Source organism: Seriola aureovittata, chromosome 10 (genome assembly GCF_021018895.1).
Source record: "Seriola aureovittata isolate HTS-2021-v1 ecotype China chromosome 10, ASM2101889v1, whole genome shotgun sequence".
NCBI lineage: Eukaryota > Metazoa > Chordata > Actinopteri > Carangiformes > Carangidae > Seriola > Seriola aureovittata.
In genome coordinates this window covers 519,825-547,659 of record NC_079373.1, presented here as the reverse complement: position 1 = coordinate 547,659, position 27,835 = coordinate 519,825, and the positions used below count along the sequence as shown (strand labels likewise).

General features: G+C 41.1%; 1 protein-coding gene across 5 annotated transcripts in view; it reads left to right on the top strand.

Annotated features, from left to right (window-relative positions):
• LOC130175898 (anoctamin-1-like) overlaps positions 1-27,835 on the top strand; it is a 144,199-nt gene that overhangs the window by 17,156 nt on the left and 99,208 nt on the right. For all 5 annotated transcript variants that reach the window (XM_056386535.1, XM_056386534.1, XM_056386539.1 and 2 more), the window contains 2 exons: positions 7,698-7,796; positions 24,886-25,037. In XM_056386535.1, the coding sequence (XP_056242510.1) occupies positions 7,698-7,796; positions 24,886-25,037 (251 nt within the window). The remainder of the gene's footprint in view (positions 1-7,697; positions 7,797-24,885; positions 25,038-27,835) is intronic.

The window sequence follows — 27,835 nt, the reverse complement described above, 5'->3', positions numbered from 1 at the left end:
TTTAGATTACGAGAGCTAGGCTAACAAAGAAACTCACACCTTCCCTCTCAAACACACTAGGTGGTCTCAGCGGCCATTTTGAGAAGTTTCCTTGTTTATTGCCATTTTGTGTAGTCTCCTTTGTTCAGGTCATGTGGTCACAGTGACCACTTTGAATCGGCCATCTTGCCTTTGTCGGTGTCCCCACAGACACACACACACACACACACACACACACACACACACACACACACACACACCTGTATATACTAGATTAGACATTGTGGCCAGCCAGAGCAATTGGAATTCTGCAGCCCTCTGTGACGTCTTCTTCCACGGTCTGGCTGACTACATTAAGGACGGGCTGGTTTCCCATGACATTCCTTCTACATTGGACGCGGTGATCGAGCTGGCCATACAGATCGATCTCCGTATCCAGGCCCGCAGATGAGAGAAGCAGCAGGGTGTCCCTCTTCGTCAGCCGTCTGTCCATTCCCGAGGGGGCTCCACCAGTCCCTCATCCTCACCAGGGCAACAGAAGGGGGAGTCCAAGCCAATGCAGCTGGGCCGCACCTCTCTCACCCCAGAGGAACGGGAACGTCGTTGCCAGTCTAACCTGTGCATGTACTGAGGGCAGGCTGGTCACTTTGTCTCCCAAGTGCCCAGTAAAAGCCAAGGCTCACCAGTAACAGGAGGGATACTGGTGAGCCCAACAACTGTTAAACCTCCGCGCAAACAAAGACTACTGCTCCGAGCCCGGCTCATCCTTCCTGATGGCCCACATACCCTGGCCGCTCCTACAGTGTCTATTGTCCATAGCTAATTTATACTGAATAAAAAGCTTTTCCTTCAGTTCATTAAATCCCTGCAGGACCTTAGGGCAGCAGGACACATATGTTGGCAAATCTGCAGCCTCTGATTTGAGAAGTGCCGTTATGCATAGCTGTCAACTTTGTTTCCACTGATGTATCACATGAAAATGACACTAGGCTGTTACAAAATAACCACACAAACGCAGTGGCGATTGCTCTAAGACTGCAAGGGAAGCTCAGCTTACCCTAAAATGTCAACAAAATAAGTGGTCAAATATGTGCTGTTGTGTGAACATTTCATTGACTAAATATGCGCTAGAACACGTTCATCTTTTGTTCAGAATCAGCTACTTATCACAGGTAACCGACAGGACTTTTTCTCATTCATTCATTACACACAGTGTAGACGCCGAGCGTCTACTGACTTCAATTGGGAAGCATAGAGTGGGTTGTTCCACTGCAGCGAAACAAGACGGTCATTGGATAAATGCTGGGCTTTGTCCCGCCCATTGGACGCTCAGCGTCTCTGGGGGTCTATGGGACAGTGGGCTGGCCCGGACGCTCGGCTTCTGCATGATGATTGGATGATCTGTCTGAGGCTGAGTCCCTTTTTGATTGACAGTGAAATGAGCGAATCAGCAATCTTGAAGTATAAGCATCCACCGGAGCATTTTTCAAGTTTTTCATTCCATTGTTCGGAGTTGATCTGGAGACGTTACTGATCCTCAGCGACTTTGTCTTTGTTAAAAACGACTAGCATTGTGTTTGGCGACTCTCTTCTGTCACTCTGCGAATTTACATTTAAATAAACGGACATATTTTATGATGTAGGCCGAAAAATGAGCTTCCCCTCCTTATAAGACCAGCAGCCTCCACTGCACAAACGTCTACCAAAATCAGACTAGTTGGATATAACTAGTGTTGGGGAGTCACTAATACATAATGAGATTAAGTACTTAAATCACTTGTGGCCAAAAGATCATATGAAAATCTTTTGAAGTAGAATCACAATCCTAATCCTAACCCTAACAAAATCACAGAGGCTGCACAGCAGAGAAAGGGCTGCTGTCTCCAGCTGTAGTTAGCAGGCTAGCTGTCTAACAGTTAACATGGTCTGGTTAACAGAAACTGAACTTTTTAAAATCAAATATCTAAATATGGCATCTTTTATTGAGGCGATCTGTATAATTCATCTGAAAAGTAATTGGAATTGTAATCTGTTACAGTTAATGATAAATAATGTGTAGTTAAACTACAGTTACTAATCAAAATGTTGAGGATCCATAGAGAGGTTCCATAAGAATTTATTCTTTTCTGTAAAAAAAATGATTTAGAACATAACAGTCATTCTGTTCAATCATTCATTCTGTCCTTCTTTTGGCAAGTAAGTGACAGGAGTGAGGTCTCACTAACTTCATTCAGCATTGAATATTAACGTTCTGTCTTCGGATGACAATATTTTTAATTTGGAATATTTTTTTATTTTTATGTATGGACACTTCCAGAATAAAGAAATATAAATAATGGAGGAACAGACAGATGGTCAACAGGTAGGGAGTCTCCACGGCTTCAGCTCCTGCTGATTTACAATGCTGATAAAGCTGAAGGAATTTAACGTTGGTGGGCAGAGTTACTGAAAAACAAACTTGGGGATTAAACTGTGGATAATTTATCTGAGCTAACGAGGTACAGCATGTCAACACTGACAAACATTTAAGCATTTATATCTTTGCTATGCTGCTTCTTACTAACATGATCAGGTCACCATAATGCGGTTAACATACACAACAATGCAGGCCGACAGGCTGTGAGTCTTAGTCCCCTGTTCGGCGAAAATCTAGTGTGAATTACAGAAAATAACCGTTGTGAATATGAAACGTCTAACCGTTCGTGGTTTCTGAAGCAGTCCTCCTTGAAGTACAGGCTCACACTATAATGTTTGGAGCAGTGGAGAACCGTGAAAAAATGAAGTAGATTTCTGCAGGAAATTAAGAACACTGTCTTTTCAGCATGGCTACAAAACTAATGAAAATTGTTCACCGTAAGTAGTTATGTCCTGTGCCTTGTTTGGGGGCGTGCCAAGCTTGCAGGTAGGCAGCATCATGAGAAGTATTGATGTCAATTGGACCAGGAAGTAAAGTCTGGACCACTAGCGAGGAATTTCATACAAAGGAGAAAACTGGGATTTACCCTGACAGTTACTCCCTTTGATGTAAACTTTGATCCTTGTGACTCTGGAGACCATTTACATGCACAAAACCTTATATAATACACTATAAGTAAGGAAAACCTCAGAAAATAGGTCACATTTAAATAAATTTGTATATTAAGCAATAGAACAATATCATAATCATGAATTTCCCCTAGGGGATAAATAAAGTATCTATCTATCTATCTAGCTAGCTAGCTATCTATCTAGCTATCTATATACTGTGTACAGTAATACAATATATATTTTTTAAGATAAACACAAGAAACTTGTGCTACAGAAAATGGACCAGACTCAGTGAATAGCTCCCTAAACTTAACATGTCCTATGATAACTATTAATTTAGCTATACAGACTAATGAGCAGTGATAACTAACATGACTTTGGGGTCATCAGGTGGGAACCTCCTTTCACCAGTGTTTCGTCTAGTTGGTCCCACGACACCTCCAGGAGGCTAGACAGTGATCACTGGCGTCCCAGAGTCACTCCCCTAATGCCAGCCATCACTTCTCCTCACACCACGACTATTTTCTTTATCTTGCCTATGCTACCACAAACAACACTATCATCAACTCTGACAAAACACACTAGCAGATTCAGCAAACAAACTCCCCTAAACAGTTGGAGAAAGTGGTGGCCATTTTGAATGAGGGAGGTAGAGTCAAGGAGAGATGCCTTTTTGAGCTAAACTCTCCCCCGCCAGATTAGGCTGTGCTCTACCCCCCCTACTCCCCCACTCTCCAAGACAATGAGGGAGGTAGAGTCAGGGTGAGGTGCCTTTTTGGGCTAGCTCTCCCCCGCCGGATTAGGCTGTGCTCTACCCCCCCCCCCCCACTCTCCAACACCACACCATGCAAGTCACCTAAAACAAACAAACTCACCTAAACAGCCACAGACACACTACAAACCAATTCAATACAAGCAAACAATACAGGCCACCTCACCTGGACTAACCACATGGTCTCAAAGAGGCTCACACAGGCCACACCCCCCAATTAAAAACACTTCCTCTTCCTGGATTTCTTCCTTGCTTCTCCTAAGAGTCTGTCTATCGTAAGTGCTCCCCCTGCTTGGCCCCCAGCTACCATTACTTCTTCTCATCCAAATCCACTGACTGGATCTTGCTGCCTCATCTGACATGTCCTTTACAATTTTTCTCACACTCTGTCCACTTGCTCCTAACTCCCTCACCAAAGAGACAACAGATCTTGCTACAAATCCTCTACATCCTACTTCCACTGGACAAATCCTAACTTTCCATCCTCGCTGCTCTGCTTCTGCCCCTAACTCTGCATACCTGAGCTTTTTCCTTTCATATGCTTCTTCAACTAAGGCCTCCCACGGAACAGTCAGCTCTATGAAATATACTTTCATTCTACTCCTAGACCACAAGACTATATCAGGCTTTGTATTGGCTATTTCCTGGGGAACAACAAGCTTTCCTCCTAAATCTACCTGCATTTCCCAATCACAAGCACCTTCTAAGCTGCCTTGCCTTCTTGTTGTCTTACCAACTTTCTCTCCCTCAACTTTCTTTGTTTTAGGTCCTCCTAAATTTGCCTGCCTCCGTAACTCTTCAATTCCTGCAGCTAAGCTTTTTAAAACCTGGTTATGTCGCCATGTATACCTGCCTATGTCGCCACGTATACCTGCCTTGCAACAGACTAACCTTACACCCTGACAGAATGTGCTTTAAAGTTGCAGTACCTGAACACAATGAACATAGTGGGTCTCCATTTACCCAGAGTTTTAGGTTCTGGGGAGTTAGCAGTACATCATAAGTTGCCCCTATCAAGAATCTAATACTACTTTCCTCCATACTCCAGAGTTCTTTCCAGCTAAGCTTTTTCTTGTCTACACCTTCCCAATTCACCCACTGTCCCTGCTTAGCCTGGGCCACTGCCTTAGCACCCCTTAATATTTCCTCCTGTCTACGAACCTGCTCCACGTCTAGCTTTCTCTTCTGCTTGGGACCTGCTCTACTCCACACCGGTTTGCTTGGGCCAAGCCCCAAGCCTCCCCAGCCTATTTGGACATTACCCACAATCTCTGTATGCCTGAGCGTTGCTTCTGCCTCCTGCACTGCGATTCTTGGATTCCACTTTCTCCCCTTGATTGGGTTTGGAACCACCTTACTAACTACCGCATCTTTACTCCCAGATAACAGGAGCTCTGTCCTAACCTTGGTACATTTAAACTCCTCCACTAGACTAGTTACTGGGAGCTGAAGTATGCCTTTCCCATACAGTGCCACCGTGCTTAAACATCTAGGAACACCTAGCCACTAGCCAATGTAAAAGCTAACTAATCTTTCCATTTTTTCTGCAGTGGATATTGGAATCTCATATACAGACAGTGGCCACATCAGCCTGGGAAATAGCCCAAACTGCAGACACCACAGCTTCAACTTTCCTGGAAGCCCTGATTTATCTATTCTATCCAGTCCCTCAGCAACATCCTTCCGAAACTGCACTACCTGTTCTGCCTTGTACCACCTACCTAAATTCTTTACTGATTTTTCCCTAATTATTGGAATTTCCTCTTCGTCTATTACAAACTTCCTATCACTTAACTTCCCTCTGCTTATTGAGATACTTCTAGACTTACTAGGCTTGATTTTCATACTAGCCCACTTTAAGTTTTTATTAAGTCTCTCAAGTACTCTTTTCATACATGGCACTGTTGTAGATATCAACGTCATGTCATCCATGTAGGCCCTAATTGGCGTAAGGCGCATCCCATCCTGCCGCCTCTCTCCACCTACAACCCACTTAGAAGCTCTAATGATTACCTCCATCGCCATTGTGAATGCCAATGGAGAAATCGTGCACCCTGCCATAATGCCTATTTCTAGCCTCTGCCATCCTGTTGTGAAGCCTGCTGTGCTTAAGCACAGCCTAATATCTTGGAAATACGATTTTACTAAATTAACCACTACTCCAGGCACTTTAAAATAATCAAATGCCTCCCAAATAAGGCTATGTGGCACTGAACCAAATGCATTTGCTAAATCCAAAAATATGACATTCAAGTCTCTTTTCTCTGTCTTGGCTGCCTGAATCTGATGCCAAATCATGCTAGTGTGCTCTAAACACCCTGCGAAACCTGGTATTCCTGCCTTCTGTACTGCAGTATCAATTAAGCTATTCCTTTCTAAATAACTAGTTAATCTCCATGCGACTACGCTAAAGAAGATCTTCCCCTCTACATTTAGGAGAGAGATCATTCGAAACTGACTCCGGTCTGAGGATTCCTTTTCCTTTGGAATAAAAACACCTCCTGCCCTACGCCATGCTCTGGGAATAACCTGTTTCTCCCAAACTATTCTTAATTGCCTCCACAAAACTTAAGGATATCAGGTGCGCTTTTATAAACCCGGTAGGGGACTCCATTTGGCCCTGGGGCCGAAGAAGCCTTTGCACGCCTGACTACCTCCTTAACCTCCTTCCACCTGGGTGGTCTAACATCCATCTCATGATCTATCTTTCCTACTGGCGGCATGTCAGGTGGAAGGCCTATTACTCTATTCTGCTCAAAATCTGAATATGTGTTTCTTAGATATTTTTCTACTTCTAACTTTGTTGCCTTAAGCTGCCCTCCCTTTTCCTGGTTAAACAATCCTTTAACAAACTTGAAAGCGTCCCTGTAAAACGCTGTCCTTACATACTCTTTATTCTTTCTCTTTTTCCTAAGATATTCAGCCCTTCTAAGTACTGCTAGTCAGCCTCTCAAATCTCCTTGCAACACATTAATTCCCCCCCTCTCTTCCTCTGTTGCCCTTTTCCACTGCTTTCTTAATTGTCTTCTTTCCTTAACTAATTTCTCCATTTCCCTTTGCCGTTTCGACTTAACTAACTGTGCTCTTTCAACCCTCTTTCTGTCTTGCACCCCAAATCTTTCTGCACCATAGGAGTAAATTATATCCCCCATCTTCTCTAGTCTATCGCTTGCATTTCCTCTTAGTCTGCTTAAAATTGCTGACAAATCTCTATTGACAGACTCCCATTCTTTCTTGCTATTTGCCCTCGGCCATTTTACTCTAGTTTTCTGCTCCATATTTCTCTCCTTGACTGGCCTATTCACCTCAGTCTCAGCTGCATCCCCTCTTGTACTCTCCTCTTCCCCCTCTGTAGCTGTGTTATTGATATCCTTCGAACTGTGGTTTTTTACCTGTCGCTGGACTTCATCCGACTTATTCGATTGACTTCTTAAAATATACGGAATACATGACATGAAAGCTATATAAATAAACTTTCACATCATTAGATTTAAGTTATGAATGCCGCCGTGCAAACTGGTGAAACAGATCTGTCACGCTTCATATCCCCAAGTGCAGTGTAGCCATGGTGTCTCTGGTTTAACAGCACCGTGCTTTTCAGGTGACAAGTGTGTTTACAATCTCTGTGTGCTCCAAAAGACTTTACAGCAGGAAAAGGGGTGAAAATTACCATGTTCATGGGTGTTGTGTTTACATAAATGATGTTCAGAGATGGAGCCAATAAATACCTATGTCTACTGTAGAGTCTTGTGACCTGGGTGTGATGTTAATTGTTTCCTTTTCCATTGCTGACAAAAGTCTGATGTTAGCGGATCTTAGCAGGTTTTTTGACCAGCGTAAAAGGGGCTTATATTCCTGATAACATTAAAACACATGTTGTACAACTGAGTTGTATTTGAATGTTATATATTTCTCTTAGGCCAAGACTCCAGGGATGGGCTTCGTGAAGATTCATGCTCCCTGGAACGTTCTCTGTCGAGAGGCCGAGTTCATGAAGCTAAAGATGCCCACCAAAAAGGTGAGACCTAACGCCTCTGTCCATTCTCTCTGTCCCTCCATCTGGGTCTCTTTTAAAACTAGTTATCCAGCTTTGTCACTACCTGTATGTATGTGTGCTACGTTTGTCCAAAACAACCCACTCATTCATGTACAGTATTCAGGAACAACATCTAGCAACACTACTAGTTTAACAATATTTTCAAGTAGCAGTCACACAATGTAGCTTTTTTTTAAGTATTCAGGTAGAAATACTCAAAACACTTTTCCCAAGACACAACATAACGGAACAAAACATTTTAGAAAACACATTTACAAATGAGTAGATTCAAATTCAAAAACGAAAACACAACATGCAAAACAAAACACCACTTCACGAGGAAAAGGTGAGGAAAACAGATCTTGCTTGCGACTGAACAGAGCCCAGGTCACTTGATTGGTCAGTGATGCTCTACAGAAGTAACCTAACAGATTCACTGACTGGCCTTGGATGTACAGTACCATACTACATTATCTTGCAGTGCCATTGGTATAGAGCCAACAATTATAACGCAATCCATATATAATCCATATCCCCATAAGTGAGGGGTTGTTGTTTGGAGGCAAACGTTTGAGCTACATGATTCATCTATTAACCAAATACAGCACTGTCAAAGGAATTTGATTTAATTTAAATCTTCTACATTGCACAAATAATTTGGATCCATAATGTAGTGTACCAAGGCCATAATCTTATAATAAAAAAATCCATGTTAATTGGGGGCACCATCATCTGAAGAGGAAATAACTTATTACTTTATAAATCCAGAATGAATCAGTCTATATATGAGAAGTTGTTACATCTTGATTCAATGGATCTCCAGCCTATACTTCAAAGGAACACACCAGGACAACGACTGTGTGTAAATAAAGAGATTTATTAACTACACAAATGTTTTACTATCTATGGAGTAAATGGAGTGGCGTTTATGTGTTGCTGTGTATCTCTGATGAGCATGCACGTTGGAAAACGTCAAAATGAGTGGGACAAATGAAGTGAATGATGAAATGGAGGACAGGAGGACGGTCAAGCTTACAACCAAGGCATTGGCTTGCAAAATTGAAACTCTCCAAAAGGAACGTCAGTCAACTGTGAAAAAACTTAAAGGGCTCACACATGAAATAAAAGAGCTCATGAAAATGGATGAAAATGCAAAGGATGTGCAATGCAACCTGGAGAAACTGATTCAACTGTATGAAAATGCAAAAGCAACACATGAATCAGTTATTGTATTGCTTCCCAAAGAGGAACAGGAAACCCAGAGTGACTGGTTTACACGCATAACGAAATGCAACACAGATTTCATGGAAGATGTGAAACAATGGCTTTTTGAGACTGAAAGACACTCTCTGAAAACAGGTCATGTGACCGCAGATCCACCAACTGCTACAGATACAGACATTTCTCCCATCTCACCTGATAAAGCACCTGTTGAATCAAAGGAGAAAATTCCCCACATTGAGACTCAACATGACATTCACTCCGCCCAGTCAAACATTAAGGCAACAGCTGACATACAGGAAGAAATACAACCAGGTGACAGTGTGTCAAATGTTGCAAGCAGCAGGAGGAGCAAACAACGTTCTTCTAGATCAAGCTCTAGAGTGTCAAGTACTTCATCTGCACACATTAAAGCTGAGGCTGAAGTAGTTCCTCTTCTTGTAAAACAAAAACTGCTGAAAGACAAACATGTTTTGGAAGAACAGGAGGAGTTGCTTAGGAGGAAAAAAGAGCAGCTGGAGATGGAGGCAGATATTGCTGCAACTTTGGCTAAAGTGCAGGTGCTTGGAGCTTCAAGAGGATTCATTGTACAGAGTCATCTATCTAAAATGTCTGATGGTATGACATCATATTTTGAGAAAGGACAACTGGAAAAGAAAACACTTGATGTTAAAGTAGGATCATTTGTGACAAAGTTACAAGACATGCATACACAAGGACAAATCCTCCCAAAGCAAGGTATTACCAATCCACAAACCAGTAATACACTTGTAATAACAACTCAATTACAATCTCTCACCACAGTTCCTATGACATTCCAGTCAAGCATCAGAAATGCAGATAAACATGCACATGTGACATCTCCAACTACCTTACCTGCTTCAAATAATGGTGAACAGAACAATATCCTCTCAGTTATGGAAAAACAAAATGAAATCACCACATTGTTAATTCAGCAACAATGTCTTTCTTCTTTGCCAAAGAAGGAAATTCAGGTTTTTGATGGTGATCCGCTTCAGTACCAAATGTTCATTAAATGCTTTGAACACAGTATTGAAAGCAAGAATGAAAACTCCAGAGACTGTCTATATTATTTGGAACAATATACAAGAGCACAGCCAAGGGAAATTGTGAGGAGCTGCCTACACATGGACTCGGACAGAGGGTTCAGGAAGGCCGAATCTTTACTGCAGGAGCATTTTGGTAATGAGCATAAAATTGCTACAGCCTATATGGAAAAGGCTCTTTCATGGTCATCAATAAAATCTGATGACACAAAGGCTCTACAAGCATTCACTTTCTTTCTAAGAGGATGTTGTAACGCTATGGAAGACGTCAACCACATGAAGGAGCTCGATATACCTTCTAATATGCTCATCATCATAAAGAAATTGCCCTATCGGCTGAGGGATAAATGGAGAACTATGGTCTGTGATTTCCAGGAAAAACACAGTCAAAGAGCTACTTTTAAGGATATGGTGAATTTCCTAGAAGGGCAGGTGAAGATTGTAACAGATCCAGTGTTTGGAGATATCAGTGACACAGCGAGGAAAGAGCCAAGGAGGTCAAAGTCACAGCCTCAACCAAGAATAAAAGGAAGTATCTTTGCCACCACTGTGACACTTGCAGACAGAGAAAAAGGTGATAAAGGCACCAAGGAAAAGGAAAGCTTGCTTGGTTTGAGGAGCTGTTTGTTCTGTGGAGGTGGACATGCTTTGGATATGTGTCCACATTTAGAAAAAGGGGCACATAATGAGAAAATTGCTTTCTTAAGAGAAAATGGAATATGTTTTGGCTGTCTGTGTAAAGGGCACCTCAGCAAAGACCGCAGAGAGCGACTCAGCTGCAACATATGTGGTTTAAGCATCCCAGGATGTTGCATATCCACCAAAGAAAAAAGGAAATGGACAAACAGCAAGCAGAAATAAAGGATGCAGCTAAAACGACTGCTTTAGCTTCTGTGCAAACCAGTGGTCTTACTGGGTCCAGTGAAGATAACTGCAAACTTCAATCGTGCCTGTGCAAGTGAAAGCTAAAAAGGGGAATGCAACAGTGTATACATAATAAATAAAGTCTTTGAAACCAGCATTGTTTCAGGCCTAGAAGTTGCTGGACTGGAGAGTTATTGGACCATTAGGAGGAAAAAAAGAAGATCCTCAGGAACAGTCAACAATAAATGTCAACAGGATATCAGTTGTAAAACTTGATGAGCTGTGGGAGCAACAGTTCAGGAGTGACTTCCCTGAGTGTCTCAGTGATGACAAAGAAATCTCATTAAAAGACTCTGAAGTCAGGAGCATAACTGTAAATGTTACTCAGATAATGTCCGAAAAGGTGGATCCAGTAACACACTTTATCCATTACTTCTCATCCTGGACTTGTTTGAAAAGGGCAGTAGCATGGATGTTCAGAATGAAAAGACTGCTTCTGGATCTTAGCAGAAAGAGGAAACAAGCAAGTGGTGTACTTGCTCAACTTCATCCAAATAACATCCACCAGAGAGACCTGCAAAAAAAAGGAGACTGGAAATCTCAAAACTCAGGAAAACCCTCATCTCACAGTGGAAGAACTGGCTGCTGCTGAAATGGAGATAATCTTCTTTTTTCAGAAAAAAAGATTTACAGATGAAATCTCAAGTTTAAGGAAAGGAATGAATGTTAAACGGACTAGTCACATTCCTAAACTCAACCCCATCCTGGAAAATGATGCGTTAAGAGTTGGAGGACGACTTAGCAGAGCAGCAATGCCAGAAGAGATGAAACACCCTGTCATACTGGCTAAAGATTTCCACATTTCTGATCGAATTCTTCGACATGTTCATGAAGAGGTGGGTCATGGTGGTTGCAACCATATGTTATCCAGACTACGACAAAAATGCTGGATTCCTGGCACCACTGTGTTAAAAATAGTGTCAAAATGTGTTGTTTGTCGGCGCATAAATGCTACCCCCTGGACAACAGCAGATGGCAGACTTGCCCCTGGATAGAGTCTATCCTGATGAATCTCCATTTACATATGTTGGAGTGGATTATTTTGGACCCTTCGGAGTGAAGCGTGGAAGGAGTATTGTGAAGCGCTATGGTGTCATTTTTATATGCTTAGCTCTAAGAGCTGTTCACATCGAAGTGGCATCATCGCTTGACACAGACTCTTTCATCAACGCCCTTCGGCACTTTATAGCCAGACGGAGTCAAGTGAAAGAACTACGGTCTGACAATGACACCAATTTTATGGGAGCTCAGCTTGAGTTGAAGGAAGCAATTGAAAGCTGGAATCTAAGTTAGATTCATAACACACTGCTTCAAAAGGGAATCAACTGGATCTTCAATCCCCTTGCTGACTCACACCATGGAGGTGTATGGGAAAGATTATTTAAATCAGTACGAAAGGTTCTTAACTCCACCTTAAATGTGCAAAGTCTTGATGAGGAGGGTCTTCACACAGTTTTATGTGAAACTGAGGCAATCCTAAATAGTCGTCTATCTATATCTATCATCAAGGCTTCTACAGACCCAAATGACCTTGAAGCACTTACCCCAAACCACCTTCTGCTTCTTAAAAGTATGCCTTTGCTTCCACCATGACAGTTTGAGAAAGAAGACATATACGCTCAGGTGTAGACAAATTCAATATATGTCAGATCTGTTTTGGAAAAGATGGATTAAAAAATATCTTCCACAACTGCAGGAATGACAGAAATGGTCTAATATCGCAGACGCAACTTTACACCAGGAGACATTGTGATCATTGTGGATGATTCAGCACCTTGAAACTCCTGGATAACTGGAAAGATTCCTGAGACCATTCTTAACAAAAAGGGACTTGTTCATCATGTGCAGATAAAGACCAAGACCGGCTTTCTAAACAGGCCGATCAACAAAGTCTGCCTTCTACTGGAGGTAGAGGAACTTTGACATGCCTAAACTGACTTCATTTAGTTGTTTTTTGGACTTTGCCCCTTGCCCCTTGCACACACTACAGTACACAGACTACAGACTTTACTTCAGATTCAGAGTGATGGTAAAGATCACTCTTTCTCAAGACTGTGTGCTCAATAACGTCTGGCGACATTATGGAGAAAGAAGATCTACAAAATAGACTCTCCATAATGTTGGATTATACTTGTGTGTGATTATCTTTTATAATTATGTAATTATTATTGTTTGAGACAATAATTAGGGGCCGGTATTGTAGGAGCCAAAATATGTTTTTGCTTAGGTTTATAATTGCTTGGGCTGCACGTATTGCGTCACTTCCGTAGATTGACACATTTTACGTGTTCACTTGGGTGGTGGCTGGAGATTTAGACAAAGGGAGTTGGTAGAGCTCCGATATTTTCTGTTGACCGTCACCATAGTCATCATCATCACCATCGTATTATCATCACTTTATTCTCACAGTCGGATCACAACAGGTTTTTATATTTTTCTGGAACAGCTGCTTGTCAGTCCTTTTTGAGTTTTTTCATTCAATAAACCTTCGGTAAACATCATCTGGATTTCTGTATGATTTTGTGGACGTGTCACAGACAGGAGCCTAAGTCTGTCAGCGGCCTTTAGGAAAAGTAGTCGCTACAGCTGGATTATATGGATTCATTGTTGGAGTTAAACTAAGGCTTTACCCTCCAATTATCAACTTCCTTTCTGATCTCCATCTGCGGATCTAGTGTTTACATTGGCACTGTGACCCACTGACCCATGATGTAGTTTACGTTTTTTATGATTGTAAAGAATAATACACAGATTTTGAAACTCGACACACAAGAAGCAAAATGTCCGCCCAGGTTTGCACAACTACTACAACCACTACTAATTCTAACTCTCAGCCTCACACTTTTTGCAAAACACTACACACAGCATTTTGCTACACACTGCCACTTACACAGACAGTATCTATAATACTGTATAGGCCTACTGTATTTTACAGTACATTATGTTCATTTCATCTTCAGTTCACTATTGAGAATAAAGAGATTTTGTTTCCCCATTGCGTTTGTGTTCATATTAAACCAGGGAGAGTGGTAATGTAAGAAAACATTTGTCCTCAGTTCTGCAGAAAAGCTGCATCTCTTTTACCGACTATAGACAGCAAACACATTAGTGTGCCTGCCATTTTTTGTTGATAGTTTTTCACTTTTGCAAAAACACAGTTCCTCAAACTATGGCCCTGTTTGTCAAAGCTCCACACACACAAACCAAAACCATATACACAAAATACAAAATATCTTACATCTCTCGCAAAAGCAAGCACATCGAAAACTATATAAACTTTTCTGAAAACGATACTTTAGCTTCCAAATTTTACACACAAACACCAAATACATAGATCTTTCCAGTGCCAGCTGCACACGACTGTGCTAAATCTAAAACATTTTTCACATTTCTACTTTTCTCATGATATATGCTAATTATAAATAACACTATTATGTTTTTTGATATTTCTCATTTGTAGCATGCTGTTAATTGTAAGCTGATTGTTCTTCTGCTAATAATGTGTTGTAACTGATTAATTTTGACTCACTTCATCTAGTTGTAACAGGAAATAGAAGGCGATCAATTAACTTTAATTTCCGAAATTGATGACTCTCTGGAATTTCATCACTCCAGAAATCACTTATGATGATGCATGGCCCTACCCAGTTGACAATAGTTAGTAAAAGTTGAAGGATTGAGTAGAGGTTGGTAATATTCACCTTTGTGCAACATTAAACATACCAGCAGGTACTCAGAGACATTTACTTACATGGTATCAAAGGTAAGAACACACAATGTCTAATCTAGTGAATGTATATAGGTGTGTGTGTGTGTGTGTATGTGTGTGTGTGTGTGTGTGTAACCCGGGGTACCTGTGGTTCTTGTTCTGCTCAGGTGGACAACTGGTTCATGTGGAGCTACTAACCAAGGCTGCAGAGCAGACTGCTGTGTCCAGCTGTAGTTAGTGGGCTATTTGTTTACCAGTTAACATGGGCTGATTAACAGAGGCTGAACTTTTGAAATTAAATATCCAAATATAGAAACCTTTAATGACGTGATCTGTACAATGCATCTGAAAAATAGACCACATGCTAAAGTAAGATTGTCCACGATATATGATCATCAGATCACCTACCCTTAGGTTAAACAGTTCTGTGCTTAGCTGTGCTATGCTAGGTTAGGTTAGGCCCAGTCCATGGAAAAAGAGGTCCTTTCCAGTGTTGCTTGTACAGTCCAGTGAGTTTGCCCAACACTGTAAAGTTTTACTTTTACTCTAACATGCCTCATAAATCCACACTTCAACAGTTCAGACCTGCTTAACTCACACCTGGCTTTAAATGCAGTCTGTAACCTCGTCCGTCATGAAATAACGGAATCATGAGAGTTATCTTTACCACCATTACCATAAGCTTCTCCCAGTTTGGATTCCTTCAGTTCAGTAGTTCGGGAAATCAAACAGACCCAGTGATTATAGCCATTAAAAACACTGATTGAAGCAGTTTCACATTTAAAGTCAGAGATTCACCGACGCTCTTTGGCAGTCACAGGGCATCTCCAGTGGCTGGGAGCTGAGCTGTCTAACATTTAGTCAGCTTTTTTCTCTGATATCCGAATGTCCGATGACTAAGATCCTTCATCTGGTTAAAATATAGAGCTGAAAACCACCAAGGTGTAAAAAGTGTATGTGGGTTAAAGTTAGAGAAAAGTAAATGTTGAGCCTCTGTCAGACAGATACAACACTGACACATGATCATAAAGGTTTTTATGTCATTCACAGCTGACAAATGAAACGGAGCGTTAACCAGGATTAAAATCACAGATTTCTCTGGTTTGGGAATTGATGGAAACATTTGGGATAATGTAAGAACACAACTCAACATATAGGTCTAGTTGTTTTTAGACATTTTAATGTGGAAAATTACAAATTATAACTTTAATCAGCTGGTTTTCTATAAAGGCAAAGACAGCAAGTTAATGTTCTGGCCAGTTTAAGAACTTATGCTTATGCTTTATTTCTTATTTCAAAGAAGGACCACTGTGTCAATCTCACAAGCAGATGCAGAGGGGAGAGTATGTAGGTGACTCACTGTACCTTTGCAGTAATCTTGTAAATGTGTATAGCTGTCCATCAAAAATGTAATCAAATATTTATTGTCTTTATGTAACAAAACAGAAACGGATCCACTGCAAAGGTCAATTACAGTATAGGTGCTGGAGTTGGTAGGTATTACAGTTGGAATGATTTGGAAAAAGCTCATAGGTTTTGTACAAATATGTATTCAGGTGTGTCTGGCTTTTAACCCTTAGATGCATAAGTGGGTCAAAAATGACCCGGTGAGGTTGTTTTCTTGAAATATCTTCGTAATGAAAAATTGTTATTATTTCATATTCCAGGTATTCCTCAAAAAACATGTTTTTGATATAATGCCATTTACATTTTTAACTTACCTTTTATACATTTTAAGAAATTGTAGTTTTTGTAATACTACCCCAAGCTTCCATAAGTGGGTCAAAAATGACCCGCATGCATTTTCTATGGAATCCAATGGGAACCTTTGATTCTTATCAACTGAGGCTGTCAGGAATAAATTAACTTTGGATCACACAGACTATATCAGAAGTGTCACCCCTCAGGAAGATTATTTTACAAAGCAAGAGCTGATACGTGTAAGTATTATCTTCATATAATATTGTGTGTGTGTCTTTCATGACTGTTGTTATTATTATTTATCAACAAATTAGCCTACGTTATAACTAGCTAAAACTAATGATATAATACAAGAGGTGATGAAGTGCACAAACTTGGAAGGACAGAGAGTAGCAACAGCTAGAGGAAAAGAATGGAAAAATGTCCTCAAAGATGAATTCATGGCCTTCATTGGATTGACCCTGCTTGCAGGAAGTGAGAAGAACTGGGATGTATCAGTCCGTAAGTTGTTTGGGAGTCCTCTACATAATCCCATGTACAAGGCCACTATGGCTGTTGGAAGATTTGAAGACATTCGCCGTACCTGGCGCTTCGACGATAAGAGGACCAGAGCCTTCCGACTGGAAACAGACCATATGGCAGCCTTCCGCTATGTATGGGACCTGTTCCTGGTCAACTGCAGACAGCGATTCATCCCCAGTGATTGTGTCACTGTGGACGAACAGCTTGTGCCATTCAGGGGTAGGTGCAAGTTTCTACAGTACGTGCCAAGCAAGCCTGCCAAGTACGGCCTAAAGATCTTCTGGTTTGTGATGCACGCATCCCCTATGCAATAGATGGTATAGTTTACACGGGGAGACAACCAGGAGAAGAGGTTCAGAAGAATCTGGGGGAAAACATTGTCCAGCAGTTGTGTAGTAGATTTAGAAACACAGGTCGAAACAGTTTCACATTTAAAGTCAGAGATTCACCGACGCTCTTTGGCAGTCACAGGGCATCTCCAGTGGCTGGGAGCTGAGCTGTCTAACATTTAGTCAGCTTTTTTCTCTGATATCCGAATGTCCGATGACTAAGATCCTTCATCTGGTTAAAATATAGAGCTGAAAACCACCAAGGTGTAAAAAGTGTATGTGGGTTAAAGTTAGAGAAAAGTAAATGTTGAGCCTCTGTCAGACAGATACAACACTGACACATGATCATAAAGGTTTTTATGTCATTCACAGCTGACAAATGAAACGGAGCGTTAACCAGGATTAAAATCACAGATTTCTCTGGTTTGGGAATTGATGGAAACATTTGGGATAATGTAAGAACACAACTCAACATATAGGTCTAGTTGTTTTTAGACATTTTAATGTGGAAAATTACAGATTATAACTTTAATCAGCTGGTTTTCTATAAAGGCAAAGACAGCAAGTTAATGTTCTGGCCAGTTTAAGAACTTATGCTTATGCTTTATTTCTTATTTCAAAGACTGTGTCAATCTCACAAGCAGATGCAGAGGGGAGAGTATGTAGGTGACTCACTGTACCTTTGCAGTAATCTTGTAAATGTGTATAGCTGTCCATCAAAAATGTAATCAAATATTTATTGTCTTTATGTAACAAAACAGAAACGGATCCACTGCAAAGGTCAATTACAGTATAGGTGCTGGAGTTGGTAGGTATTACAGTTGGAATGATTTGGAAAAAGCTCATAGGTTTTGTACAAATATGTATTCAGGTGTGTCTGGCTTTTAAATAGGAAGTATTGGTGTAAAACACTGGACAGGATCCACAACAAGCAGACTGAACTCAATACATATGTTCAGTGGGGAGGTTTTCTCACTCAGTTACACAATGTGCTGCAAGGCTAGCCATAGACTTATTCACTGGCCAACCATAATGCAACATATTATGCATCTGCATTTGAAAGTCACAAGTTGTTGGCAAAGACCACACTAGTATACACTTTGTTTATAGCTTTTCATAAACGAAAATGAAATATACTCTGGCCCTGTCATTTCTTACACAATTAAGTGAACAATATACTGTGTCTAATAGACTCAGCTTCTGTGATAGTACTCACAACAATTCTGGGTATTTGCATTACACTGGTGAACTTCAGTTTACTACCAAGCTGCAAACCTCCGAGGCTAAAAAATAAAGCCAATACTGAAGTACCAAAAACTGCACTTCTTCAAATGGCCGCCTAAGGGTGGCTCCAAAAGTGAGTCAATCCCCATAGACTCTAATTTTAAAATGTCCAACTTTACAGCAGAAATAAACATGTTTACAGCCAGGTACAAAAAATAGTTCTCTATGGCTAATTTACTGCTTGATGACAACTGTACAGAGGGTGAATTTTTATATAATTCACCTGTTTACATTTTATTGTAAGGTTTAAAGTTATGAACCAATCAGGGCATACTGCTTTGAGAGTGCACGAAATGTAATCTTGGCTAATTTTGCCCATTTTGCCCATTTTTGGTACTGACAAGATGGTGACGACGGAAACGCCCACTCTGAACTACTCTTCACAAATCTATGGGTGATGTCATGGAGGCTACGTCCATTTTCATTCACAGTCCACTACAGGTGCGGATGGAACCTCACCAGCTTTTTCAGTTGGTATAGCCTTGATGATGTTTGGCTCATTTGGGAACACCAAATTGCATTGTTGCTGTAGGCATGTTCCCTGTAACTGGTGAAAACTGGTAGTTTTTCTTGTCATGTCATGTCTGTGTGGCTTGCTTTTCTTCAATCCTTTTAGCAAGCTCAAGCTTTAGCAGACTGAAACAGGTTTGAATCTTGCATTCGACTTGGCTGGGGTCCAACCAGTCAGTGTGTTGGGTGTACTGGCTTTACCATCAGCTTCCAACACATATTTCATCAGAGCTTGTTTCAGCATTTACACTGATGCTGCCCCTTTTGATGCAGTGGGTTTGATTCCATTTCTTTCCAGGAACTGATTAACTCCTTGGAAACAAGTTGCAGGATGGTGTCTAATACTGAATACAGTCATGAGCAGAGAGTTAAGACCGGCCTACTGTGAGTTGCGCTGTAGCTGGAGACCCTTGGCTGGAACCCAGGTGGCTGTGGTTGCCGTGGTAACCCTGGAGACGCAGGATCTATGTGGATTCTCCTGGAGGCTGTGTCCAGTTATCACGGTGACAGATTCTGCGGTGTCTCAGCAGTATGCTCTTGTGGAGTTTGCCAGGAGACTTTCTGTCTCGGGTTCTCTTGATTTCTGCTCGGCTTCTCTGCAGGTGGTCGTGGCCAGATGTGTATCTGCCGGCTTCTCTTGCGGGTTGATGCAAAATAAACTCTAATGCCCTTAACTTTGGCTGGATAACTTTAGAGAAGACTGCCGTTGACCAGATGACTCTAAAACAGTCAAAAGCTTCAAAAATGAAAACGTGATAATAATTAAAAGTTCCAAAATTACTCTGAGGCACTTCTATTGTTTTGGTTCAGTTGGTCTTGACCTGGCTTATAAAAATAAAAGACCGGCGTGTAGACTAAAAGAATGCATGTGGCAAAGAAAGGATAAAGGACACGGAAGAAAACAATAAAGTGCAAAATGGCTACGAGCTGTGGCCGAAAGCCTGTGGCTAAGAGCAATGAGTTTGTGGCTAGGAGCTTAGAGCTAAGAGCTACGGAGCTACAGAGCTACAAAAGCTTAGAGCAGGGGTTTTCTCAACTCAAAAGCAGCCGCGCCCCCCCACTATTATTACTTTTATTACTGTTATTGATGTTGCTTTGTATGTTCCACGCAGGATTTAAAAAAATGTTTCAAGAATAAATGTCATACACATCTTTATTTTTTTAAAACAAGTTTGTATGTTCTTGAACATATTTTTTAAATATTTTAAACATCTTTATCTGCGAATGTGCTCAAATATCTTTTTAAACACAATCTTTGTATATGTTTTTAACATCTTTTTTTTACACATTTTAACACCTTTGTGTGTTTTTAAACATATTTTGAATACATTTAAACATCTTTTTGTTAAAAAAAACTTATTCACTTAAAAAAACACATTTTCACTCATCCGACGTTATCCCACATTAACGCTGAAACTCTGCACACAACACATTTGCTCACCTCGATTTTAGTGGGAACAGTGAGTCTGTGTCTTTGATGCGCTGTAGAAAGGAATAAAGGCAGATCATCCTCTACCCGCAACCGTGACCGGTACTTGCTTTTAATCGTATGTGTATATGTGTATGGTATGATGCCTTGGTTGCCTTGGTATTTACAATACCAAATGTCTGGATGGCTTTCTTCTGTGACCGCAATTCATTCAGTGGTTGAGCATCCGCCCCATGTACAGAGGCTGAGATCCTCGCTGCAGTTGGCCCCGGTTCGAGTCCCGCATCGGACAAGCCCTTTCCTGCATGTCATTCCCCCTCTCTCTGCCTCCCCATTTCCTGTCTCTCTCCACTGCTCTATCAGTAAAGGCACAAAAAGCCCAAAAAAATACATTTAAAAAAAAAAAAAAAACTCCCACGGCTTGGTTGTTAAATTGTGGTGCTTAGTTTCAATGTGGAGTTTACATGGTCGGATACTGTCGTTAGCTAGCACCTCTTTGCAAATAACACACTGTGGCAGCGGAGCATCATCAGGACCAATGCATGAAAAACCAAACCTTAAATAATCAGGGTCATACTTCTTCCGTTTTTTGCTCGCCTCTGTGCCCACTCTCACTTTCACCTGAGGTACTAAAAATCGATCCATTTACTGACTCTAAACATACAGTTAATCGGGTACTTGTATGTTCAAACACATACCTGTAGTACGTCTCAGTTCTAGAACCTGCAGGCAGTTAGCCTTCTGCCTCTAACCTGGTACCTTTAGATTACATTAGCTAGGCTAACAAAGGAACTCACACACTAGGTGGTCTCAGCGGCCATTTTGAGTAGTTTCTTTGTTTACCGCCATCTGTATAGTCTTCTTTGTGCAGGTCATGTGGTCACAGTGACTACTTTGAAACAGCCCTCTTGCCTTTGTCCCCACAGACATACCCCCATTACACATACACACACACATACACACACACACCTGTATATACTAGATTAGACATTATGTTTTTACTTTGTCCATTGTAAATAAATGTTTAAGTATAACCACCAGTGTGTTTAATGTTGCACAAGCGTGAATATTGCCAACCTCTACTTAGTAGAATTCCAATCCTTCAACTTAATTTACTGTTGATATGGTAATTTGGTTATGTCATTAAGGTAATTATCAGAGTTCCAGATTAATAGTAATAATTTTAGACTGAAACAATATTGGATATTTTGCCTATTAGTTTAGGCTGGTGCCCCCAAAGACTTTAATTCATTTTAAAGTTATTATTTAATATTAATATTTTTAATATTAATATTTTCTTAATTTATGACAGCCAATAAATTGATAGACAACCGAACATCCAACATTTATGGTGTCCAGTTCATGAGTCCAAGCTCAGACCCAACATTAGAAACAATCAAATATCATTAGACTAGTGATAGACTAGCGGATATCCGCTGGTTTATCCGCGGGTCGGGCGGATTCGGGTAGTAGCTTTTTAAAATATTGCGGGTGCGGGCGGGGCGGGTCAAAAAGAGAAAACACATTTCTCACTTCTAAATCCTAAATCAACCTATTAAAGGCTATTGACATGACCACTGTCACAAATGCAGGGCTCTCTTGCACCCACAAGCTCTCTGGGACTTCTGATGAAGACATGGCTAACTTAATCAGAGAAAAGTTAAAAAAGGGGGATGAAAAGGTTGTGCAGATGGTTGGCCAAAAAAGCAAGGTGTGGGAAATATTTGGACAAGTCGTCTTGTCTGATGACACCCCTACAGACTACGTTATGTGCCTTGAGTGTGAGCTGCTGTACAAATATGACGGGCATAAAACAGGTACATCAAACCTACTTCGGCATTCATGCCGTGGGTTGGCTCCACAACCTAATAAGCCTTCCACACAAGCTCATTCAGAACAACCTTTAATGCCAGTATTCATGAAAAGCAATGTGCCACTCGCAGCAAAATCTAAACTTGTGGATGACTTTGTAGCGTTCTGCTGCTCAGACCTACGTCCATTTGATGTTGTCTCTGGAAAGGGGTTTGCTCGTGTGGCACAAGGGCCTATAAATATCGTGCACGTTTTGGATCAGTGGACATAAACTCCGTCCTCCCTCACAGACAAACAATTTGCGACAGGGCCAAAGCTCACTGGCGTTTTTTTTTTTTTTTCCTCGGGTCGGGTCGGGTTCGGGTCATTATCAGCACATATTTTTGCGGGTCGGGCGGGACGGTTTGGATCTCCTGACGGGTCGGGTTGGGGCGGGTCTTAAAAAAAGCCGCATCACTACAATAGACAGACTCTTATTGTTACAAACTGGAGATTTTGCCTATGCTCTCCAGTTGCCTGGTGTCTTCGTTCAACATTAGATCCTCTGGAGCTGACCCTTTGACCCCACGGTCTGGTTGTGTATTCTATGTTATGCTAAAAGCATGGTTGTTTGTGAGAGAAGGGTTCTTTGTCTCTGTTTCCTATCAATTTGATAGTTTGATGGTGGGAAGTGTCAATTTTTGGTCTATAACTCTGCATGTCCTTACAATTAACTTCTTTAATGGCTTGTGACTGATGCCAGGCCAGGTATGTACACCAGTCACAAACAAGAAATGTTTTTCCTCCCTTTTCTATTATGTGAAATGTTGTTTTTTGTGTTTTGTAAAATGATCAGAGGTGGGTAGTAACAAGTTACATCTTCTCCATTACATGTACTAAGTAACTTTATTGAGTTAATTGTACTTTTTTTTTTAACTCTTATTCAATTAGACTTTTAGAGAAAAAGCATGCTTTACTTTATAACTCTGTTAATGGTTTATTCCACTCCTGTAGTCGGGTGGACAGAAGTACTTTGTCTCCAAAGGCAGTAAATGTGTGGATACTGATGAGGAAGACTTTAGGATGTGAACTTTAACATGATCATGTCATTAACAAAAAGTCAAAATAGGATACAGAAAAGAAAAGGAAGGAAAAAGGTATAATATTATAATTGATATATTGCTGATGAATGAAGAAACATTGGCATCAGTTTAAGAAATCACCATCTTGTCATGTTACTGAGAATGTCAGACACATTCAGCTGTCATGCTTTCTAACTCTTCTCTATGCCCCTCAAAACAAAAGTAGTCAGGGAAGCAGCCACTGCAGCCACTGTAGCAGTGGGTAAGCCTAGAACGAGGGGCATAAATGCCTTGGTATAGTTATACTGAGAAGAGACCTCTTTAACATATACTGACTTAATTGATAATAAGAAGTTACTATGTTAATATTACTATTTTACCTGATTGGATACACTGCAGGAAGGTATTCATTCTCACACGTTAACTCTCACCCTGCTGAACTACTACACTGCATAAAGTCATAACAAACCTGCCAACCTAGCTGAGGCAGGAGGTAGTGCAGTAGCCCTGGTAACTGGAGCCCCACAGCAGTACTTGTGAATGATGAAATTGCACTAAATCAATAGGAACAGGATTTCATTGGACCATGGCCTAAGCTCCTAAGCAGTACCCACATTGACACGTGCATTTGATTTTGGAGTCCATCAGAACTGGTTAACAAGATTATAAGCCTACCCTCTGCTGCCTCAGCAGAAATCCAGATCCATCAGTCCAGGCAATGTATTTCCTGTCTTCAACCACTGCAGCCTCAGGTTTCTGTTCTTGGTGACAGGAAGTGGAACCTGATGTGGTCTTTTGCTGCTGTTCTCAGGAGATCAGCAGTTTGGGAAACACTCTAACCAACAATGACACCAACAATCATGTCACAGTCATAGTCACTGATATCACATTTTCCCCCATTGTGATGTTTTATGTGAACATTAACTAAAGCTCCTCACCTGTATCTGCATGATTTTATGTACTGCACTTCTGCCACATGATTGGCTAATTGGATAATTGCATGAGTAGGCAGGTGTACAGATGTTCCTAATAAACTGTGTTAGAGCCATTTGTATTTGTGTGTGTTAGAGTAATGCACTGGTTGCAACAGTAGGTGGCGTATTGAATGGCAACACATGAAATGTATAAGTAGAAGAGGAGGCAATTACTCCTCAGGTGTGTTGCTTACCGGGGAGAAGCACACAGTTTTTGACCGTCGCCGTTCAGAGCCCAATGTTTAAGCCTTTTGTTTATTTTCATGTAAGTTATTGGTACAACGTATGTGAGTGAAGACCAAAGGCTGTTTTGTTACACGGTGAATAAATACATCATAATCGGAAGCACAAGTCGGATGTTTTGATTTATCATATGGAGCCACCTCATGACGACGCGTCAACTACGCATCCCGGTAGCAGCCCCTCACTGTGGCTTAGGTTTATTTAGTTGAACCCAAGTCATTACAAACTGGATGGTGAATATATAATCTTGATTTAAGTGTGTGTGTGTTCTGTGGGGATTCCTAGGTGTATGAAGTGAAGAAGTCGAGCGGTGTTGTGGGGAAGATCAGTTCTCTGGTCAGTAAAGTTCTGGAGCCTCTTCACCCTCATGTTGAGGAACATCAACCAAAGAACATCAAACATCTGTCACACACTTTCTCCAGGGAAAAAGAACACTTGTAAGTACACCTTTTACCTTTTACACTTAGATGAAAAAAAGGTGGTAACATAATTGTCAAGTGATGAAATGAAATAGACAGAGTGTTGCAAGAGGGCTGTTTCTTTAGGGAAGCTCTCAGTGACCAGGGTTTCTTATGGGAAAATCTGTTTTGAATTAACCCAGAAAACAAAACCAGGATTCTGCAAATCATAGGAACTCTCTGAAGACCTCTGTGATAAAATAGTGGTGAGGCAGAGATCAGAGTGAGTGTATAAAACCATTTCTAAAACTTTGTCCCAGAAGCACAGGGCTTGGAACCATCAGCACTCTTCCTGGAGTTGGCTGTGTGGCCAAAGTCAGTAACTGAGCAAGAGGGGCCTTGGTCAGGTAGGTGACCAAAAACCCAATGGGCACTCTAACAGAATTTGAGAATGTATCGCCTGCTAGAACCATGACCCTCTCAACAGCACCCCATCAATCAGGCCTTCATTGTTAAGTGACTAGATCCAGCTGGTACCCATCTGTGAACACTGACATTTTTGCTGTGCAAAACACAATCTAGATCAGCAGAATTAGCTTGCTGCAGATCAATCAGTTGCTCAGAGTCTATGAAAGGCTTGTTATTTTTGACCACATAATATGCTGTCCTGAATACCTTGGAAGTGGCCTCAAATGCACACTCCTGACTGGTTGTGTTCGTGTTCAGAAGTATATCTTTCTTTGCTGTCTGAAGAATCCTAATTGCTTCATTATGTGCTGTGGAGTTTCTGTGTCCATGGGCTTTTTTGTGCAGTGTTACAAGCTGGGAAACCCTTGAGTTACCAAATGGGGCTATCTGTCCCTCAGCCCACTGGGTAACAATATTGACCCACAGGATGCCATGAGACCAAGATCCCTTACATCATGGCAGAGGGTACAGCTGAGCTTCCCATTGTTGTTTTCCATTGAACATACAGCCCTTCATTTGTACATTTGTGCTCCTGAACTGTTCATACAGGTCCTGCGGCTGCCACTTCTTTTTGCTGAGTTTGTGCCTCCTCGCTCTGGCCCTCAATTTGCTCTGAATCATCTTCCTTACATTTTCAGTTTCAGCATCTCTGTCTTTTCCTTTAAACATTTGAATAATTGTTCTCTGCTATGCATTATTCTTTTTGTATGTCCCTGGCATTGTTCCATAAAAGGCTCTTTTTTTATGCTGAAAATATGCTGACAGCCTGTCAGCCAACCACAAAAATGTTTGGAATTCTGTTGGAATCACTTATTGTTCATCCGGTCCCAGTGCATACAACATTAAAGTCTGTGGTCTGGTTGTGAAAAAATTTTGCATGCCAGAACAATAAATCGAATGCACAGAGGTGCTGTGTTTGGGAAGTAAAGTTGCACATGCGCAATTGCATACCATTGATATGAGTTGCAGAGTAATCCCTGATTGTCACCTCACACACAGCTTGTCTGAGCTGCTGTCTGTGGTATTGGAATAAAACAGAATATCATGAAAAATCATTTATTTATTCTATTTATTCTGCTACACATTTTACTCGGGAGATTTTGCAACAAACAGGTGCCTGCTAACGTTAACTAGTGGTAATAAAAGGCAGCTTGGCTTCGTCCAGCTCGGATCACAACTCGAAGAAATTCTGAACGACTTAGAAGCAATAAATAAGGAGATTACATGTTGTTTAAGATGACATAATCTTAGCATGTCTTTTTTTCACTGAAAAAGTCACGGTCACATTTTCAGTGAAAAAAATAGTACCACCACTGAATCTTTTAGTGGTACGCAGTAACAGACCGTACCTACTTTTCAGTGACGTGTGGTGAGGTTCATGGCTGGTGAGGCACTGACTTCATCACAGTCAGATTTGTCTTTCACTTATTCTGCAGCCGAGGAGTCGCAAGAAGGATCCCTGGGATCACTAGCGCCCTCTACCATGAGGCAGGAGAACTGCGTGCCTCACCCAGTGCGTCTTCGCAGCCGTTTTATGATTGCTCAGCACAAGAAACACGTTACACACATACAGTTGTTGATAAAATACACTGTACATTATATACCTCAGCTAACTAAACTATGGAAATTTATAATATAATTCATATAGCAAAAGTGTTTGAACATTTTAATAGCGACATACAGAGAGATAGCAATACGGTCTCACTGCACAGTAGGCCAGCAGTTAGCCGAGTCATTGCGCAATCCATGGTGAGGCTCAGCTGGCTGCTGCCTCACCGCAAGTCTCTTCTCAGTATTTGAACGGTAAATGTCAAAATTCAGCGATTTTGAATAAAAATAATCTAAAACTGGTGAAGTTAAATGGAAAATAACTTTATAGAATAATCACTGTATACATATAACAATTTAATAACAACAAAAACATTTTTTTTTCTTTTTACTTTTTTTTTCTTTCCATGATGGCAGGTGAGGCAGGTGAGGCAGTGCCTCACCTGCCTCACCTGCCTGCACGTCACTGCTACTTTTACCCCTGGCTATAGCCCCTACTCTGCAGGACTTACACATCAGAAGGTGCAACACCAGAGCTACAGTCAAAGAAATGGACCAGTTTCCACAATCAGCACAATGCCTCTGTCACAAATCCAACAGATGGAGATCCTCAGACCATCAGGATGTTGAACCCTGCCCTGAGAATCTGTCTCTGTGTACAGTTTAAATTAGAGATGAGTCCAGGTTTTCATGCCAGCGATAGCGAGTGCTGGAGGCATATTGTTTTCAGCTTGTCCGTCCGTGTGGGAAATATCTCATATTCTGTGTTGTTTTTTTTAATAAAACAAGAGGCAACATGTCTTCAAACTGGCATTTAAAGG